The following is a 19554-nucleotide window of genomic DNA, read 5'->3' on the forward strand; positions in this document are numbered from 1 at the left end:
GTACTATAGATAGTGATGAGGGTAGTAGAGTATTATTCATGGTGATGGCTATTATTCATGGTTAGGTAATGCATACCTAACCATGGTTATAGGTGTGATAGAGTACTTCTCATGGTAATAGAATACTATCCATGGTGATGGGTCTAATAGAATATTATCCATGGTGATGGGGGTAATAGAGTATTATTTGTGGTGATGGAGTAGTAGAGTACTATCCATGGCATTAGGAGTAGTAGGGTAGTATTTATGGTGTTAGGGGCAGTAGAGTATCCATGGTGATGGGGGTTTTCAAGTACCATCCCTACTGATGGGGGTATTAGAGTACCACACACGCGGACACTCGGTCATACACTTACCTGGTCCTCAGACAAGAAGATGGTCTGGTTGAAGATGGTCCAATTGACGGTCTGGTAACATGGTGGGGTGGTAAGAGAACCGTTGTAGCGGTAGTATCTGTCCAGCTGTTGGGGTAACAATCCTCGGATATCAAAGCCAGGAATCTCCGTACTTTCTCCTGTGGAGGAGAGTATGTCTGAGAGGAACACAGCGGCATTGATCATCTTTACTGGTCATTCACACTTTCACACTGGACAATCATCCGAGTATTATTACTCCTGAAGGGAATGGAGTGAAGGGGAGAAAACTGGAGTAACAATACGTTTTCCATTAGACTATATGAGAAGTGTGAGCTCAGAGTGCTGAGAGGAAGCGTCTACCCTCACCTTACCCACAGAACCTTCACTCCACCCTACCTCACCCACAGAACCTTCACTCCACCCTACCTTACCCACAGAACCTACATTCCACCCTACCTTACCCACAGAACCTTCGCTCCACCCTACCTTACCCACAGAACCTACATTCCACCCTACATTACCCACAGAACCTTCACTCCAACCTACCTTATCTACAGAACCTTCACTCCACCCTACATTACCCACACAACCTTCCTTCCACTCTACCTTACCTACTGAACCTTCCTGCCACCCTACCTTACTACAGAGCCTTCCTGTCACCCTACCTACCATAGAACCTTCACTCCACTCTTCGTTACCCACACAACCTTTATTCCACTCTACCTTACGTACTGAACCTTCCTGCCAGCCTACCTTACCCACATAACCTTTCTGCCACCCTACCTTACCCACAACAACCTTCCTGATGCCCCACCTTACCTACTGAACCTTCCTGCCACCCTACCTTACCCACATAACCTTTAAGCCACCCTACCTTACTCACAGAATCTTCCTTCCACCCTCACCTTAACTGAGGTCCCTTCTCTCCACCCTTACCTTACTCATGTAGCCTTTCTTCCACCAGGCCACAGACTTAGCGTACCTGCAGAGGCTTACTGCCACCCACACCTAACCAGCAGACCTTTCCCTCTACCCTCACCTTAACTGCAGTGCCTTCCCTTCACCCTTACCCTACTCTTAAGGCCTTTCCACCATGCTCACCTTAATCAAAGATAGATAGATAGATAGATAGATAGATAGATAGATAGATAGATAGATAGATAGATAGATAGATAGATAGATAGATAGATAGATAGATAGATAACTGTGTGCTGTATGATGACTCTTCTATAGATAACGCAGTCAGACTCACCAGCCTCCTTCACTTCCTCTAGGTGGGTCAGGAGATGCTGATAGTCTTTGTTCTCTTCCGGTCCTTTCTGTCAAGAAATAGAAGAAATCCTCCAATTCACTGCACAGATAAGTCAGGAATTTTATGACAAGTACACTTTGCCTGAGGAAAAAGGTCCAATCACACATAGTGACTCCCATAGAATTTCAGCCAGAAGATCTCACCAAACAGGATGAAGAGTAGCAATGAGTTGAACTTATCCGGGTTCAGTTCAGTGAACGTTAAAGTTTGGATCTGGAATCCGAACCCTATTACCAATGGGAGCCAAACATTTATTTTCCGTAATGGCCATTTTCTAAGTTACACACAGAGGTAATGAAAAAGAAAGGGCATGGGAGGGTCCCACACTACCTCCTACCACAGTCAGAACAGACAGCTGCCGGAGGATAAAGCACTGTGGTTTACCTCTCCCGGTTTGATCCACCTAAAATATAAATGACGGTGTGCTTGTTTTTAGAGCTACAAGCCACAAAACCGATCTATTTAGTTGGACGGTATGTACTGCCTATTTGTTAAGATTCTATGTCAGGGAGATCCGGCAGACCTGATCTGGGATAAACAACTCACAATGTATTTTTCTCCTATCTTAGACCTAAACAATTGTAAATGTGATGCAGATGGCTTGAAGTCTTTTTGCTCAATCCAGAGGGAGAGAGCACACAGATTACATGTGAAAAAAAGAACATTCAAAGCTATTTTCTAAGCCTGAAGATTGAAAAATGGGGCAGTTCTGAGGGACGCATTTTAAGCCTTTCTTATGCAGGTGGCAAGTTTGAGAAGAAGAGAAATCAGATTGCCCACGAAATCTAAAAATTTGTCTTTTCTTTGAAAAACTAAAGTTGGGTACATTGTGACAATTTTACAGCACAGCTATTGAGCCTGTATGGACAGCCTGCAATTTACAAATGGCTGAACAGGTGTTTAGCATCCATTAAAAAAATGGTGTCTTTTTTAGCATCTAGCATCTGGAAATAAACAATTAGGAGCATGGACGGTTTTTCATTTTCAGAGGTATAGAGCAGGCAGGCATTCTACACCAGGAAATGTTATATCAGTGCCTTTGTATTGGACCCTAAAGATGGAAACAACATACATCTTCACAGCACAACTTTTAAGCCTTCACTGTCAAAAGTAGCGATTTCTAAAGGAGAGAGTAACAGGTTGCAATTTACCCGAAAAAAAAATGGGCTTCCTTTTTAAAAGAGTGAGGAAGGACACATTTTACAGGTTTGATGCTCAGTTTTTGAAGAGAGAGAACAAGCAGATTGTTCCTTTTAATTAACTTTTTATCCAAACAAATGTAAAAATTAAAGTATTTGGCAGCAAAGCATTCAGAAGAGGAAGCTATCTCTGACAAAGCATGCAGATTTTAAAAAAATTAAATTAGACCGTCTATTTTCAGAGAAATAATATAAATATTGTACAGATTTTTGGAAAATCATAAAAGTCATCATAAAACTGTATTCAGGTGCATACCAATAAACCGATAATGGTAATTATACACGATTTTAGAATATAATCAAATCCTTTTCTTTTTTAAATTAAATTGCAAGTGTCCATTTTTGTGCGCATGCAGGGATGTGCACATGCTCATAAGTGCACGCTCATACTGTTGTGGAAATGTTTATTAATGTATGTTGTCAGATGTCCCCCAGTGTCAGTTTTGCTGTAATGCGCTCATGTGAGGGTATTCACACATACAGACATTGGTGGAAGACCATTGGCTGCGGAAACCTTCTCGTGGACATGGCAGATGTTTGCTCTTTTAGGGATGATCGTTTATGCCTCACCAAGAGACTGGCCACCTCATGGTGATTGCATTAATGCTCCTAGTAAACAGATCTGCGTACATGGGAACCATAGCATAACCATACAAAAATGATTGCCCACTGAGCCATGATAGAGTACGGCTCACGTCATTGGTAGCAGTGGGAATGTGCACACCATCGTATTCAGAGCTCTGTAAGTAGTGTTCAAATTGTGAGACACTTTGTGTCACATGGCTCTGCACATGACCATCTGCACACGTCACTACTGGAATGAGATTTGAATACAAGTGTCTGATTGGCTGATTCTGAAGCCACCGCCTTCTTTTGTTATTCATGTTTACAGTATAAATAAAAGCAGCAGATCATGGCAGAGAGGATTTTGCTAAGCTCAACGTGATACCAGCGTCTGTCTGTGTTACTTGGAGATATACAAGCGCGCTTTCCCAGCATTATACCAGAGAGCTGTGATTGTGTTTATTAGCACAGGCAATTATTTGCTTATAGGCGAAGCTTATAATTTCTACCACAGAATTGGTGGGCCAGAAAGGAGGCCAACAGATCTTCCTAATTCAGTGTACCTCGAGTGGGAAAAGACCTCCAGAACCAGCAAAACGCGGGCCTATGGTAAGACAACCATACTTGATATTTTTTTTAACATTTTTGCTGTTCTGTGTTTCGGGATCTTGATTCTCTGTCCGCTGTATGGGGTAAGTTCTGCCAGGCAAAGAACCTTATGTTTTGTTGTCTCTTTCTGTATAATGGCAGGACTTTAATTGTAGGTTATATTTTTGTCACTGTAAGTCTATTAATTGGGGAAGCACCTATATAATCCTCTATAGGTCCCATTTAATACAAACCTAAAGTGAATGTTGTGTATGACAGAACAGGCTGTGTAACTGTATGTTGTGTAATAAGGTTGTGATGTATATGAGAAATAGAAATGTATGAATTGTGATTATTACCTATGTATGGGACCAACACGTAGATTGTTTAACTTACTCAAGACACAAATGGTTTGGTGGACTTTGATGGTCATTTAGAAAAGGTTTGGTTTGAAGATGGCTGCCGCATATTCAAGTGGCCATGTGGCTGAGGGGGGGAAGGGCAGCCATGCATTGCTGGGCTGGCCAATAGCATCAGTGATAGCATGGGGCAGTTCTTTTGTTTTGAGATGAAAAGATCAAACGTGCCAGCAGCATTGTCTTGGTCCTGTGTATCTGTTGACCTTCCAACTTTCAGAGTGAAGTATTGTCTGTATTTGGGAATAGAAGTGTATGTTTGAGCCGTGTTATTTTGTGTTTTATGTAACTTTGGGATTTTTCAATGTATTGTTTGGTTGGATAACCTGTGTTTTAGGCCTCCTATGGGCCCTAGTTGATGTAGCCTAAAGAGTTTGTCTACGATTAAGTGTTCATTTGGTGTCTCAATTGTGTAGTCAGTTTTTGTGGAGTGAAGTTTCGGTTTTCTAGTGAAGAAATTTTGGTTTGTGCTGGTTTTGGCGGGGTCAGCGGCTGCATTTCATGTGTTAATGCCACCATTTTGTCGTGGTCCGATTGTCGACGGCTATTTCGTTGTAGTCCGCATTTTATCACCATATGGTCGTGGTCCGACTGTCGTCGGCCATTTCGCTGTAGTCCGCATTTCATCACCATGTGGTCGTGGTCTGACTGTCGTCAGCCATTTTGTTATAGTCCGGATTTCTTCACTATGTGGTCGCGGTCTGATTTTCGATTGTTGCAACTGCCATTTTGTTCCTGCTGAGTTTTGGTTCTGCTGGAATTGCTCTTCTTTTGGGCCAGGTTTCGGCGTTTAGTGAGGTTGAGTCATCTTTTTGCAGGAGTTTCAGTGGTCCGACTGCCCAGGGGATATGGGGGTCGAGGGGGATTCCCTCCCATTTGCAATATGGGGGTTTATTCCACCCTTTCCTGGACAAAAGGTTTTTAGACATGTTGAAGTTTCCTATATGATGTTATAAAGTTCAGAAGGGGTAGCCATAGCTATTTTTTTGTGTAATAGACACAATATGAAGTTCAGGGAAGCTAGGCTTCCCCTCCCCCTTCCTGTTCATTGATATGTAAATAAACCGTTAGATGATTTTTTCAGAGATCAGCAGAGAACAGGAAGCTCTTTGCAGGATGTGATGTATCAACGGGAAGTTGGTGGGAGGGGCTTGGGGTCTTTTGAAACAAGCATGTGGACAAAGGGACTTGTGTTTGGAAGGACGATGGAAATCACTTTTGTTTTTAAATTAAATTCCAATTGTTTTGTGAAGTTTTATACTGTAACATAGTTTTGGGTAGAGAGTAAACGGGAGGCATCCAGGTTATTGTTGTAATATCGAGGTACAGATAGAAGCCATAATATTGTTTTGAATAGTGGAGGATTTCATGGTGCTTTCTGGTTGTCTGACGAACACGTTTAGAGGGCTGTACATCGTGACACCGGTCGGGCCGTGTATAATAGTCGGAATTTCAGTCTGCGATTGTATTAGCATAAATATGAGGAGTACATTCTACCATACTGGGAGGCCGTGTATAATAATCGGAAACGCTGGGTGCCAGTACTGTATGAGTAGGCACTAGGCAGTACTGCTCCAAGAGCTAGTGTGAGGGTGCCCTGGACGCAGGGACATGTCATAAGCAATTCAAATCGTCATGGGTAATGTTGGTCCATGCGTTGGAGGAATAAAATGAGGCTCCACACCAGTCAGACAGCTGCAAAGTACATGAGGTCTGGGTTTGGGGCTCCAGGCATGAGACCCCTTAAATATTGGCATATATGGTCAGAGGGTACAGTAAGGTGTATTCCTTTGGAAGGTACTTTTGATGTCTGGAGGTACGAGACCCCAGAATAAAAATAACTTGGAAGTATCGGCTGTGGCTTGAGAAATCTGTAATGATGAGTGAGTTGATGGATGTGTAGGACACGTTTGTGTGGTTAAAATTCTCAGGCCTGTTTTTCAAATTTGTGTGGCTGGTCCATGCAAGGTTTTCGAGCTGCTCTCGTGTTTTTCCCATTGTATTTTTTCCTTTTGTTAAAAGAGTGAAGGCAGCATTCCGTCTGGTTGTTTTTTTATTTTTGTTTTGGAAACTATGAAATATCTCCCTCACATTTGTATGGAAATGTTTGTCTCATGTTTTAGTCTTCTCATTGTTTGTATGTAGCAATATGTTACAACCCACCTCGGTGGCCCTCCTATGCGTCGCGGCCGTTGTATTTTTGTAAGAACGTGAAACTAATGCCGCGTACACACGATTGGAATTTCTGCCAACAAAACCTTGGATTTTTTTCTGAAGGATGTTGGTTCAAACTTGTCTTGCATACACACGGTCACACAAATGTTGGCCAACAATTCCAAACGCGAGAACGCGGTGACGTACAACACATACAAGGAGAAAAAGGAAGTACAATAGCCAGTGCGGCTCCTTCTGCTTGATTCCGAGCATGCGTGAACTTTTATGCGATGGACTTGTGTACATACGATCAAACTTTCCGACGACAAACTTTGTTGTCGGAAAATTTGAGAACCTGCTCTCAAACATTTGTTGGCGGAAAGTCCGAAAGCAAATGTTCGATGGAGCGTACAGACAGTCGGACTTTCCGACAACAAGCTCACATCCAACATTTGTTGTCGGAAAGTCCGACCGTGTGTATGCGGCGTAATGCCCCGTACACACGGTCGGACTTTGTTCGGACATTCCGACAACAAAATCCTAGGATTTTTTCCGACGGATGTTGGCTCAAACTTGTTTTGCTTACACACGGTCACACAAAGTTGTCGGAATTTCCGATCGACAACCACGCGGTCACGTACACCACGTACGACGAGACTAGAAAAGGCCGGTTCAGAACCAAGCGCGGCACCCTTTGGGCTCCTTTTGCTAATCTCGTGTTAGTAAAAGTTTGGTGAGAGACGATTCGCGCTTTTTCAGACTCGTGGCTTTCAGATCGTTTTCTGCCATTCAGTTTGTGCTTGTGGGTTTGTATCTGCTCTTCAGTGCGTGCAGTCAGTTCGTATCGGAGTTTTCTGTGTGATCTTGCCTGCTCGTTACTGTTTTTCAGGTCGCTCTTCACAGTCCTTGCTGTTCTTCAGTGCGTTCTATTACTTCGTTCTGAGCAGCCGACCGTTTTCTAGCCATGTTTCGTATGTGTACTCCTCGTAGAGTTCGTGCTTGGGGGGGCTTGGTGTGGGGGTCCTGACTAGGGATGAGCTTCGTGTTCGAGTCGAACCCATGTTCGACTCGAACATCGCCCGTTCGATCGTTCGTCGAATTGCGAACGATATGGGCCGTTCGCGCCAAATTCGTGTGGCGCGTCACGGCCCATAATTCATTGCGGCATCGCAGTGCATTGCTTGCTGATGATTGGCCAAGCATGCACTATGACCCGCATGCTTGGCCAATCACAGCGCCGCCTTAACAGAGAGCCATAATTGGCCAAAGCCAAGGAGGCTTTGGCCAATTATGGCTCAGGGAATTTAGTACACGCCCCACACTATATAAGGCCGCCTGCACGGCGGCCCTGTGCAGTGTGTTCCGGTGTGCTTAGAGAGAGAGAGAGAGAGAGCGAGACAGAGAGACAGTGTCATTTCATTTGAGTTAGATAGATTAGGCAGAACAGTCAGTCAGTTAGCTGCACTTAAAGTGTATTGTGTATATATATGCATCCCAGGTGTTGTGTATATATATATATACACTGTATTCAGTTTAGCTAGATCCGTTCCTATTATCTTCTAGACTATTTACATTTAGTGCAGTGCGTCCTGCTCACAGTGTTCAGCTAGATCCGTTCCTGTTATCTTCTTACTGACAGGCAGGCTTGTCTTGTTACAGTAAATACAGCTACCTGAAGAAAATTGCTGGTGTTCTTTTGATCCTATTAGTACCACAGTCAGGCAGCTAGACTATTTACAGTTAGTGTAGTGCGTCCTGCTCACAGTGTTCTGCTAAACCTACAAGTTAGTGGGGTGCGTCCACCTCACAGTGTTCAGCTAAAGCTACCTGTAGAAGGTTGGTGGTGTTCTCATACTACAGGCAGGCAGTTGATTTTGCTAGCTGCAGTATCAGTACATATATATATATATATATATATATATATATATATATATATATATATATCCCAGCTTAGTGCAGCTACAGGCCATTAGTATGTCTGGAAGGCCAAGAAGGAGAGGCAGACAGTCACAAGCCAATAAGAGAGGGCAAGCAGGCTCTGTGTCTAGTGCTGGTCGTGGAGACGGTGCATCCTCATCAGCACGTGGCCATGGGACACGCTTGGCCTTTTTTTCGGCAGCTGGCCATGTTGAGCCGCAACATGCGGAAGACTTGGTCGAGTGGATGACCAAGCCGTCCTCATCCTCCTCATCCTCTCTCACCCATGCCCAGGGTACTTTGTCTGGCAAAGCAGCGGCCTCTTCCCTCGGCTCAATGTCATCAGTGACTCCTTCCCTAGCCCCACCATGTCCTCCTGAGGAGTCCCTCGAACTGTTTGACTACAGTGTTGGGTACATGCTCCAGGAGGATGCCCAGCGTTTGGAAGGCTCTGATGATGATACTGAGCTCGATGAAGGCAGTAACATGAGCACGGACAGAGGGGGTGCCCAAGAAGGACAGCAATCTGGCAGTCATGTTCCCCCTGCTGCAGCATACTGCCAGGTTTGCTCCAGTGATGAGGAGGGAGGGGATGATGAGGTCACTGACTCAACGTGGGTGCCTGATAGGAGAGAGGAGGAGGAGGAGGAGGAAGCACATCACCAACGAGGCAGGATGCCCTCCAGGGGCCAGCCTAAGGGCAGCACATTGACTGCATCACACCCCAAAGCTCCACATGTGCAGGGCGCTGCAGTCTCTGTGCGTTATTCAAAAAGTTCTTTGGTGTGGGCCTTTTTTGAGACGAGTGCATCAGATCGCACCGCTGCTATTTGCAACATATGTCTCAAGCGTATCTCGCGTGGCCAAAACATCTCCCGCTTGGGTACCACATGCTTGACCAGACATATGTTGACCTGCCATGCAGTTCGTTGCGTATCTAAAAGACCCACACCAAAGAACAAAGAGGACCTCTCCTTGCTCCTCATCAGCTGAGATTTCCAACCCCACTATACCTTCAGTCCTCTCTGAGACCTGCACTGAGAGGAATGAAGGTGTAGAATTAGGTGTGTCACAGCCACGTACTTGTGGGCAATCTGATTTTGGTACACCGATGTCAGATTGTACCAGGCAAATTTCCCTGCCCCAGCTGCTGCACCGCCGAAAGAAGTTTGCTCCCAGCCATCCACATGCCCAGCGGTTGAATGCTAGCTTGGCAAAATTGCTGGCACTTCAACTGCTGCCTTTTCAGTTGCTAGACTCTGCCCCCTTCCGTGAGTTTGTGGAATGTGCGGTTCCTCAGTGGCAGGTACCCAAACGCCACTTTTTCTCACGGAAGGCGATTCCGGCTCTCTACCAGCATGTAGAAGGCAATGTCCATGCCTCGCTGGACAGGGCGGTCAGCGGTAAGGTGCATATTACCGCTGACTCATGGTCCAGCAGGCATGGACAAGGACGTTACCTAAGTGTTACGGCGCATTGGGTGACTCTGCTGGCAGCTGGGAAGGATGCAGGACAAGGTGCAGTAGTGTTTGAGGTTGTTCCGCCACCACGCCTCCAAAATGCTAATGATTGTGACACACCTCTCTCCTCCACCCCCTCCTCTTCTTCTTCCTCCATGGCCTCTTCCTCGGAACCAGCGGTGCTCCGTAGTCGTTCAAGGGGCTACGCAAGTACGCAGGCCAAAAGATGCCATGCGGTGCTTGAGCTGGTGTGCTTGGGGGACAGGAGCCACACTGGGGCAGAGGTTCTGTCAGCTCTGCAGGGGCAGGTTCAGAGGTGGTTGACGCCACGCCAACTTAAGGCAGGAATGGTGGTTCGCGACAATGGCACCAACCTCCTCTCTGCCCTCCGACAGGGACAAATGACCCATGTGCCCTGTTTGGCTCACGTCCTTAACTTGGTGGTGCAGCAGTTCTTGGGCAGGTACCCGGGCTTACAGGATGTCCTGAGGCAGGCCAGGAAAGTCTGTGTGCATTTCCGACGGTCATATAATGCTAGTGCTCGGCTGACGGACCTCCAAAAGGAGTTTAACCTGCCCAAGAACCGCCTAATCTGTGACATGCCCACCAGGTGGAACTCAACGTTGGCCATGCTGCAGCGGCTGCACACACAGCAGAGGGCCATCAATGAGTACCTGTGTGACTATGGCACCAGGACAGGGTCAGGAGAGCTTGTTTTTTTTTCCCCCACGCCAGTGGGCCATGATCAGGGATGCATGCACTGTCCTGTCACCATTTGAGGAGGCCACGAGGATGGTGAGCAGTGACAGTGCATGCATCAGTGACACTGTCCCCCTTGTCCACCTGTTGGAGCACACGCTGCGTGGAATAATGAACAGGGCACTTGAGGCAGAACAGAGGCAGGAAGAGGAGGACTTTCTTAGCTCTCAAGGCCCCCTTTATCCAGACAGTGTTCCTGCGTGCCCGCCGATCACACAGGAAGAGGACGAGGAGGAGGAGGAGGAGGAGGAGGAGGAAGATTGTGTCAGTATGGAGGTGGAGCCTGGCACTCAGCATCAGCAGCAGTCTTTAAGGGATCAGTCCCAAGAAACACATGGACTTGTACGTGGCTGGGAGGAGGTGGCTGCGGACCATGTCGTCCTTAGTGACCCAGAGGACTCCGGACCGAATGCCTCAGCAAACCTACGCTGCATGGCCTCCCTGATCCTGCAAAGCCTGCGTAAGGATCCTCGTATTCGTGGTATCAAGGAGAAGGACCAATACTGGCTGGCAACCCTCCTTGATCCACGTTACAAGGGTAAGGTTGCGGACCTTATGTTGCCATCGCAGAGGGAGCAGAGGATGAAACATCTTCGGGAGGCCTTGCAGAAAGGTCTGTGCAACGCGTTTCCAGAGACTGGGAGGTTACAAACTCCTGTTTCTGGACAACGTGTTGCTGAGGCTTCGGTCAGTCAAAGAAGGAGCGGTGGAGAAGGTGGCCGTCTGACCGATGCGTTCAGACAATTTTTTGGTCCGCAGCCCCAAGGTATGATCGGTTCCAGCAACCATCGCCAGCGTCTGTTTTACATGGTGCAGGAATACCTAGGGGCAAGATCAGACTTGGACACCTTTCCCACCGAAAATCCTCTGAGTTACTGGGTCTTGAGGATGGATCACTGGCCAGAGCTTGCACAGTATGCAATTGAGCTACTGGCCTGTCCTGCATCGAGCGTTCTTTTGGAACGCACATTCAGTGCTGCTGGAGGCATGGTAACCGATCACAGGGTGCGTCTGTCCACTGACTCGGTCGATCGACTGACCTTCATAAAAATGAGTCAGTCTTGGATCACCACCAGCTACCAAGCACCTGATGCTGATGTAACCGAATAATTTTTTTTGAAATCTCAGATCCCTTCAAGGACTGCCTATGCTGATGCTGAGTGACTATCCTGAGTAATTATCCTCTTCCTCCTCAATCATCACGCTGATAGCTTGTAAGAACATTTTTGGTTCTGGGCGCCACCACCAGTGCCTAAGGCACAATTTTTCAGCCCCTGTTTAACAGGGGCGTGTAATTACAATTTTTGATGTAATACTTTGCAGCAGGGCTCGTTCCTGCATTCCAACTAGAGTGTCTGTGAGGGGTTGCAGTGTTGTGGCACCAGCACCAGTGCCTAAGGCCCAATTTTTCTGCCCCGTCTAACAGGGGCGTGTAATTACAATTTTTGAAGCAATACTTTGCAGCAGGGCTCGTTCCTGCGTTCCAACTAGAGTGTCTGTGAGGGGTTGCAGTGTTGTGGCACCAGCACCAGTGCCTAAGGCCCAATTTTTCAGCTCCTGTTCAACAGGGGCGTGTAATTACAATTCTTGATCTAATATTTCACAGCAGGGCCCTGTGAGGGCTTACAGTGTTGTGGCCACAGCAACACCTAAGGCCCAAATTTCTGCTGAGTATATAGGGCAGGACCCTACTTTCAAACATCTAACTTACAAACGACTCCTACTTGCAAATGGAAGGAGACAACAGGAAGTGAGATGAAATCTACCCCTAGGAAGGGAAATTCTCTCCTGTAAGAGTTAATATGGGAAAACAATTTCTCCTTTCCACTGATGCTTTCCAATCCATTGGGACAAAAAGTGAGGTGAAATCTTCTGAAGAGGAGGACAGACAGCAAAACAAATGTCACAGGGGGGATAACCCTTCCCTATGTTTTCCAAAAAGCTTAAAAAAGATTTTTTGGCTGGAGCTAAACACGTTAAAAATGTACCCGTTCAAAATTACAAAGAGATTCTACTTAACAACAAACCTACAGTCCCTGTCTTGTTTGCACCGCCTGTATACTGCTGTTCAGAGTATATAGGGCCTGGTGGCCCCACACCTTTCCTTATTTTAATTTGGGTGCGGGGTTCCCCTTAATATCCATACAAGACCCAAAGGGCCTGGTAATGGACTGGGGGGTACCCATGCCGTTTGTCTCACTGATTTTCATCCATATTGCCAGGACCCGACATGACATTAAACCCGCAAGCAGTTTTAAATGAGATTTTTTCCTTTAAAAATGACATTTGGTGCAGGGACTGTTCTAAACATGGGAAACACGCGTCACTTTACAGGCATACTATAGACACCCCTCAGGTACGAGATTTAAAGGAATATTTCACTTTTTTTTTTTTTTACTTTAAGCATTATTAAAATCACTGCTCCCGAAAAAACGGCCGTTTTTAAAACTTTTTTTTGCAATGATACATGTCCCCTGGGGTAGGACCCGGGTCCCCAAACCCTTTTTAGGACAATACCATGCAAATTAGCCTTTAAAATGAGCACTTTTGATTTCGAATGTTCGAGTCCCATAGACGTCAATGGGGTTCTAACGTTTGTGCGAACTTTCAGTCCGTTCGCAGGTTCTGGTGCGAACCGAACCGGGGGGTGTTCGGCTCATCCCTAGTCCTGACCTTGACACAAGTCCAGTCCATGAACAGGGTGGGGAGGAGTTCATGGACCAAGAATTGGTTGCTTCAGCGTGACCAGTTCTGTCATATGCCTTTGCTCCGTGAGATCCGTGAGAATAATCCTGATGATTTCAGGAACTTTATCAGGATGACGGACCCCGTGTTTCACCGTTTGTTGGCTTCGCTGACCCCTTATATTAGCAGGCAGGATACCTGCATGAGGCAAGCCATCACTCCGGAGCAGAGGTTGGTCGCTACCCTGTGGTACTTGGCCACAGGGAGAAGTCTGCAGGACTTGAAGTTCTCGACAGGCATCTCCCCCCAGGCTTTTCTTTGTGGACATTTACTGCTTGTGTTTGTTTGAGCTGACCCTGACAGAAATGTGTGGAGTGCAGAAAATGTCGTGATTGTGTAACCTTATACAAAGCACTGTTGGCTGTTATTTACTAAATGCAAAGACACTTTTCACTACAAGTGCACTTGCAACTGCACTGAAACTGCACTTGTAGTGCAAAGTGGATTTGCCCTTAGGAAATTACCCCCATTTTCTCATCAAACAACAATTACATCACCCCAAAAGTGTTGTAGCGTTGAGACAATAATCCACACATTCTTGATGAACAATCTTTTTATTACCTGCACAATCACATGTGCATTTACCAAAGGTTTTTCTGACAAACCAACATGTTTGTTGTATAACAATTTTTGTGGTGTCATTATCCAAAATCAAAATGTGCATTTTATAGAAAACAGGCCTGTGTAAAACCCACAAGAAAGACACAAATCTTGATCTTACAAACGTCACATTTGGTAGAACTGGAAGGCAATATCAGACATGAGTATTTAGGAACTGTGTTTGATATTACGTTCAGATGGTGGGAAATCACCCCTGGAAAAGCCAAATTTGGAAGATGCACACCAATTTACAAATGTCCACATGTGCGACCTGCCATCACGGGGGATGAAGGGACGTGTTTTGGGGGAGAAAGCCCTTCCTCACCGCGACTTTATTATTGAGGAAGGGGTTGCACCCCCAAAACACGTCCATTGATCTCCCGTGATGGCAGATAGCACATGTTGGCACACTGTGTGCATCCTCCAAATTTGGCTTTGGGAAAAATCACAAAAACATTTCACACATTGTAGCACACAAAAGAAGAAAGTTATTTGGAGGGGCTTTAAACTCGCCCCAAAACATCAATGATGTTTTTATATTTTGGAATAACATCATTGATGTTTTGCTTGATGTTTTCCAATTGTAAATTACACCCCATGATCTCCCCGATCAGGATCTGGGCACTTTCTGATGTGAAAGGATCTGGATCCACAACATCACGATCACCTAAAAAGAGAGGAACCCCAAAATAAATTAGGTGTAAAAAATATGCCGCCATCCATTTCTTATCTGAGCCTGTGGTCGCAGACACTCACCTGTTGTGGTGACTAGTTCCAGGGGGGGGGCTCTCGTCTCCTCAGATGAGGTGTGTCCTCCGAGTCTTTTCTCCCCTATGTAAAACAAAAATGGTATAATTAGCACACAGATATTTGATGGGAGAACTAGAAAGATGAAACATTGCTTGGAAGTGGGGTACAATGATCTATTTTAGCAGAGTTCAAAGATGTAGCTTTTTTAGTGCCCTTTGTCAAGCTTCAAGACTTTACCTGTTTAGTACAAGCTTCACAGATGGAGACCCCCCTATAGTATACACTGGAGCACCTGTGTGGCCCCCCTAATAAAAATGGTGTTCTGGGGTCCCACACTAGTGCTCCAGTGTCCAGATGTGAAAACAGCTGCTCAGTGTCCTCTCCTTACACACAATCTAGTTTGCATTTCATTCTAGTAACAAAGCCATCTACACAAACCAATTCTTTGAAGACAAGTATAGGGCGTCAAAATGGTGGCCAAATGCATATGGGCTAAACAATGGTATTTTATCGTCCGAAATAAAAATGTGTGATCCGAACGAATAATGTGCCCATGAACATGAAAGTTGCCATTTTAAACTGTACAACAGTTCCTAAAAGCACATGGAGCAGCACGAACGTAATAAACATAAAGAATAGGAACACAGCACAACTACTTACTTTTTTGCAGCACTCTCCGGATCTTTCTGTACTGCTCGTGTTCTCGTAATTTCAGGTCCGACCACCGCTTCCTGAGCTGATCTTTCGATCGTCGTACCCTGAATTTCCGGTGCAGACTCCTGACCACTTTCGCCATGATCTTGGCCTTGCGGACATTGGGGTTGGGGTAAGGCCCATACTTTCCATCATAGTCGGCCTTCTTCAGGATGTCCACCATCTCCAACATCTCCCCAAAGGACATATTTGAGTCCTTTAATCTCCTTCTGGATCGGGACGTTTCAGGCTCCAGCCTTTCCTCCTCCTCCTCCTCGTTGCTGTACTTAGCACTATCCTGTTGTCTATCCGCCATGTGCTCTTCCTCCACTGCGCCGAACGAAAAGGGGCGGGGAATAGAATAGAAAGAACGTCAGGGGTGGGCGGAGTTATACGCATGCGCAGTGTGTATAAATCGTAACGCGCGCGTCTTACGTACGATCTGTGAGCGGAGGAAGGAGCATCGGAGACGCCGATCGTGCTAACGAAGGTAGGATCTAAACTTGGGCCTATACTGCTTCGAAACTGAAGCCTATATTGTAACAAGATTAGGGGAGTTTGGCCTGACATTAGGGTTTGTCTTGTGTTGTGTCTTGCAGAGAAAATGGATGGGTTCAACGACCACAATTTCCTGCCCCTGTTCATAGACAAGTACAGGGAGCTCACTCTGTGGCAGGTGAGACACCCCCACTATAATCACAAACAGAAGAGGCAGGCAGCGCTGGAGAAACTGCTGGAGTTGGTGAAGCCGGTGGTCCCCACAGCAACCATCACCTATTTAAAAGCTAAAATTGGTGGCCTGAGGAGCACTTATCTTATGGAGCGCAAGAAGGTCACAGATTCCCAGAGGTCCGGAGCTGCAGCAGATGACATTTATGTCCCCAGGCTGTGGTACTATGAGAGACTGCGATTTCTGTCAGACCACACTGAAGTCAGGGAATCCCTCTCTACTCTTCCTTCCACGCTTCCTTCCATACCAGCTGAGGCTTCCGATGTCCAACCTGGGCCTTCCAGCCAGGAAGAAGTGGAGGAGCCCAGCTGGAGTCAGGTATAGCATTCTTCTACAGATTTCTGGGCAATAAATAAATGATGTTTACTAGATGTTATTATTGATCATTAATTGCTGATTAAAAAAAGTGTTTTACATATCAATAGACAGTAGTGGGCACCCAAAATTGGGACAAGAATGCAAAATGCTGGGCTCAGAAGGATAGTCTGTTATATTTGTTAACATTCAATTTGCAGCAGTCAGGAGGTGAAATTGTGTGTGATTGATGTAAAAAATACTAAAACTATGTCCCTTTTTCATACACAGGAAGACCTCAGCCAGGAGGAGGTTGTGGAATGTGGCAGTCAGGAGGAGGCGGGGATTATTAGTGTCAGCCAGGAGGAGGCGGGGATTAGTGTCAGCCAGGAGGAGGCGGGGATTATTAGTGTCAGCCAGGAGGAGGCGGGGATTAGTGGCAGCCAGGAGGAGGCGGGGCTAAGTGTCAGCCAAGAGAAGCCAGGGACAAGTCGCAGCCTGACTGAGTCTCAGGTTCCTCCCCTCCGCCTTCCATACAAAAGGGCCAGGAAGGCCACTCCCAGTCCTGTGCAGGATTCAGCATACAGGCTGATCCAGGAGGCTTCTGCATCCCTCAGAGCCTTCCCCAGTCCTGAAGAGGCCTTTGCCTGCATGGCTGACACCAAATTGCAGGGCATGCAGGAGGGCCAACGCAAGATCTCTGAGGACCTGATTTATAAAGTCCTACGTAAGGGGGAGAGTGGGGAACTGACACCCAAGACGGATGTCATTGAGATGGACGATCCTCCTCCTCCTCCTCCTCCTCCTCCTGCTGCCACAACTCCACCACCACAGCCAAAGCCTGTAAGGAAGCGTGGAAGGAAGACCAAAGAGTAATGACCCTGGGTTCAGTCTGGTCTGACAGAAGATGCAGTCTCTCGTATGACCACAGCCTGAGCGTGGAAGGAAGACCAAAGAGTAATGACCCTGGGTTCAGTCTGGTCTGACAGAAGATGCAGTCTCTCGTATGACCACAGCCTGGGGACACAGATGTCATCTGCTGCTTTCCGGATCTCTGGGACTTCTGGACCAGACTGCCCTCCCTTAGATAAGGACTCCTCAGGCCACCAATTTTGCTTTTAAATAATTGATGTCTGCCCTGGGGGTCCAAGGCTTCGCCAATTTCTGCAGTTTCTCCAGCGTTGCCTCCCTCTTTGTTTATAGTTGTGAGCCCTTAATAAAATTTTTTTTAGGTAAATTCTACTCTCCTGTGTGTGTTTTCATCCAAAAAGGACCATTTGTTGGTGACGATTCAGGTACATTTCTAAAGTACAATGTGAAATTAACAAGAGACAACAACAACAAACAATCTCCTATAGATTAAATAGAACAACATATCAATGGTGTTGTGGTAACTTGTCACAAAAAACACACAAACGTTTTCGGGAGTACAAATCAAAATCACCAAAAAAAAATTAAAAAAGAGAAACACAAAAAAAGATTCTACATTAAAGTAACAAAAAAAAAATAAAATAATGTTGTCAGATGTGAGAAATCAAAATATATTGAGGGAATCCCGATAAATAGTAACGAAATAAGTTTGTGAGAAGTGTGTGTGAATATGAGCAGCAAAACGACTTAATTCTTGTCACATTATAAAGAAGAAGAGAGTGCGCTGTATTAAACCATTTTTTACATTGCAGCGTGACGAAAGTGCTGTATCCATTGCGAATGCTAAGTTTACCAGAACGAGCTGTCCCGTGTCGGAATTTCTTCTGAGCAGGCGTGGCACTTTGTGCGTCGGAACAGGCCACACACGGTCGGAATTGACGCGATCGGATTTTGTTGTCGGAAAATTTTTATCTCCTGCTGTCCAACTTTGTATGTCGGAAAATCCGATGGAAAATGTCCGATGGAGCCCACACACGGTCGGAATTTCCGACAACACGCTCCGATCGGACATTGTCTATCGGAAAATCCGACCGTGTGTACGGGGCATTAGAGTTACAGAGGGTTTCATTGTCAGTTTTGAGGAAAGTCAGTGACAATTTACCAATGTACATGAATGTTGTATTGGCTGCCTTTCTTTGCAGGTTAAAGATGAAGGATAGAGTTTTAAGTATCTTTTTCAGGTCCAGTGAGTTTCTGAAGGTGTATGTAGATAGCTGTACACACACATAAAAGACCCTAAAAGAGGGTAAAAGTATAATAGGCTGTTTCAGAGAGTCTCTTTCTCCGGTTTGTAATGAGGAAGAAAACGGGGGGATAAAGTTAAGAATGACCATTTTCAAACCAATAATACTAACCTTTCTAATTCTAACCAAGTTTGTGACCAAGTAGGATGACATGTTCTACGACTGTCTTTTTTTGATGGAATTTGAATCAACAACCAGCAGTGAAGGAGGCTCCCATCCCAGATGCCATGAACCTTTTTTGTCAATGGTTCCAGGTATTACACCCCAGAGGAAGCCACACACAGGTTCAGTGACCACAATCGGTGAAAAGTTAAAAAGGATTCATTGAGTTCCCACATGTCTGGGTTATCGCCATATGAGGTTTGTTTGGAGGTCAACCAAAAACAGGGTTGTACTTTCCTCAGCAGCTGTCGCCTACATTCTCAGTTGATGGGGTGGGTGCAATCGCTGTAACATGAACTTCAAAAGGTCCACCACAGGGTTCACGAGTCCATCCTGGACCCTGACACAATAACCAGTTTACATTCTTTCCAACCAGGTGACTGGGTCGTTCGCTTGATGGACGAGACAACTCGGTTCACGCCAGCCACTGCAAGAAGCTGCCCAACCACACCAAAGAATGAGGAGTATCTTTGTTTATTTATATTTTTAGTTTAGTATATTTCAGCAAGGGTAACGATGAAAAACATCCCAACTTATTGTTTAAAGTGTATTCTCCAACTAGCTAAGAAAGCCAACAGGACCAATTGTTGGGTCTACTCTGAATCTCCACCGAGCTTTAATACCCCAGCAATGACAGTGGTACATGCTATATATCATGTTCATATTGGTATGAGGAATTTT

General features: G+C 45.8%; 1 protein-coding gene across 3 annotated transcripts in view; it reads right to left on the bottom strand.

Annotated features, from left to right (window-relative positions):
- CA9 (carbonic anhydrase 9) overlaps positions 1 to 19554 on the bottom strand; it is a 119983-nt gene that overhangs the window by 62713 nt on the left and 37716 nt on the right. For all 3 annotated transcript variants that reach the window (XM_073612169.1, XM_073612170.1, XM_073612168.1), the window contains exons 6-7: positions 1609 to 1675; positions 357 to 514 (exon numbers count right to left, since the gene is read on the bottom strand). In XM_073612169.1, coding sequence (XP_073468270.1) covers positions 357 to 514; positions 1609 to 1675 — 225 coding nt within the window. The remainder of the gene's footprint in view (positions 1 to 356; positions 515 to 1608; positions 1676 to 19554) is intronic.

Source organism: Aquarana catesbeiana, linkage group LG01, assembly GCF_042186555.1.
Source record: "Aquarana catesbeiana isolate 2022-GZ linkage group LG01, ASM4218655v1, whole genome shotgun sequence".
In the NCBI taxonomy this organism is placed as follows: domain Eukaryota; kingdom Metazoa; phylum Chordata; class Amphibia; order Anura; family Ranidae; genus Aquarana; species Aquarana catesbeiana.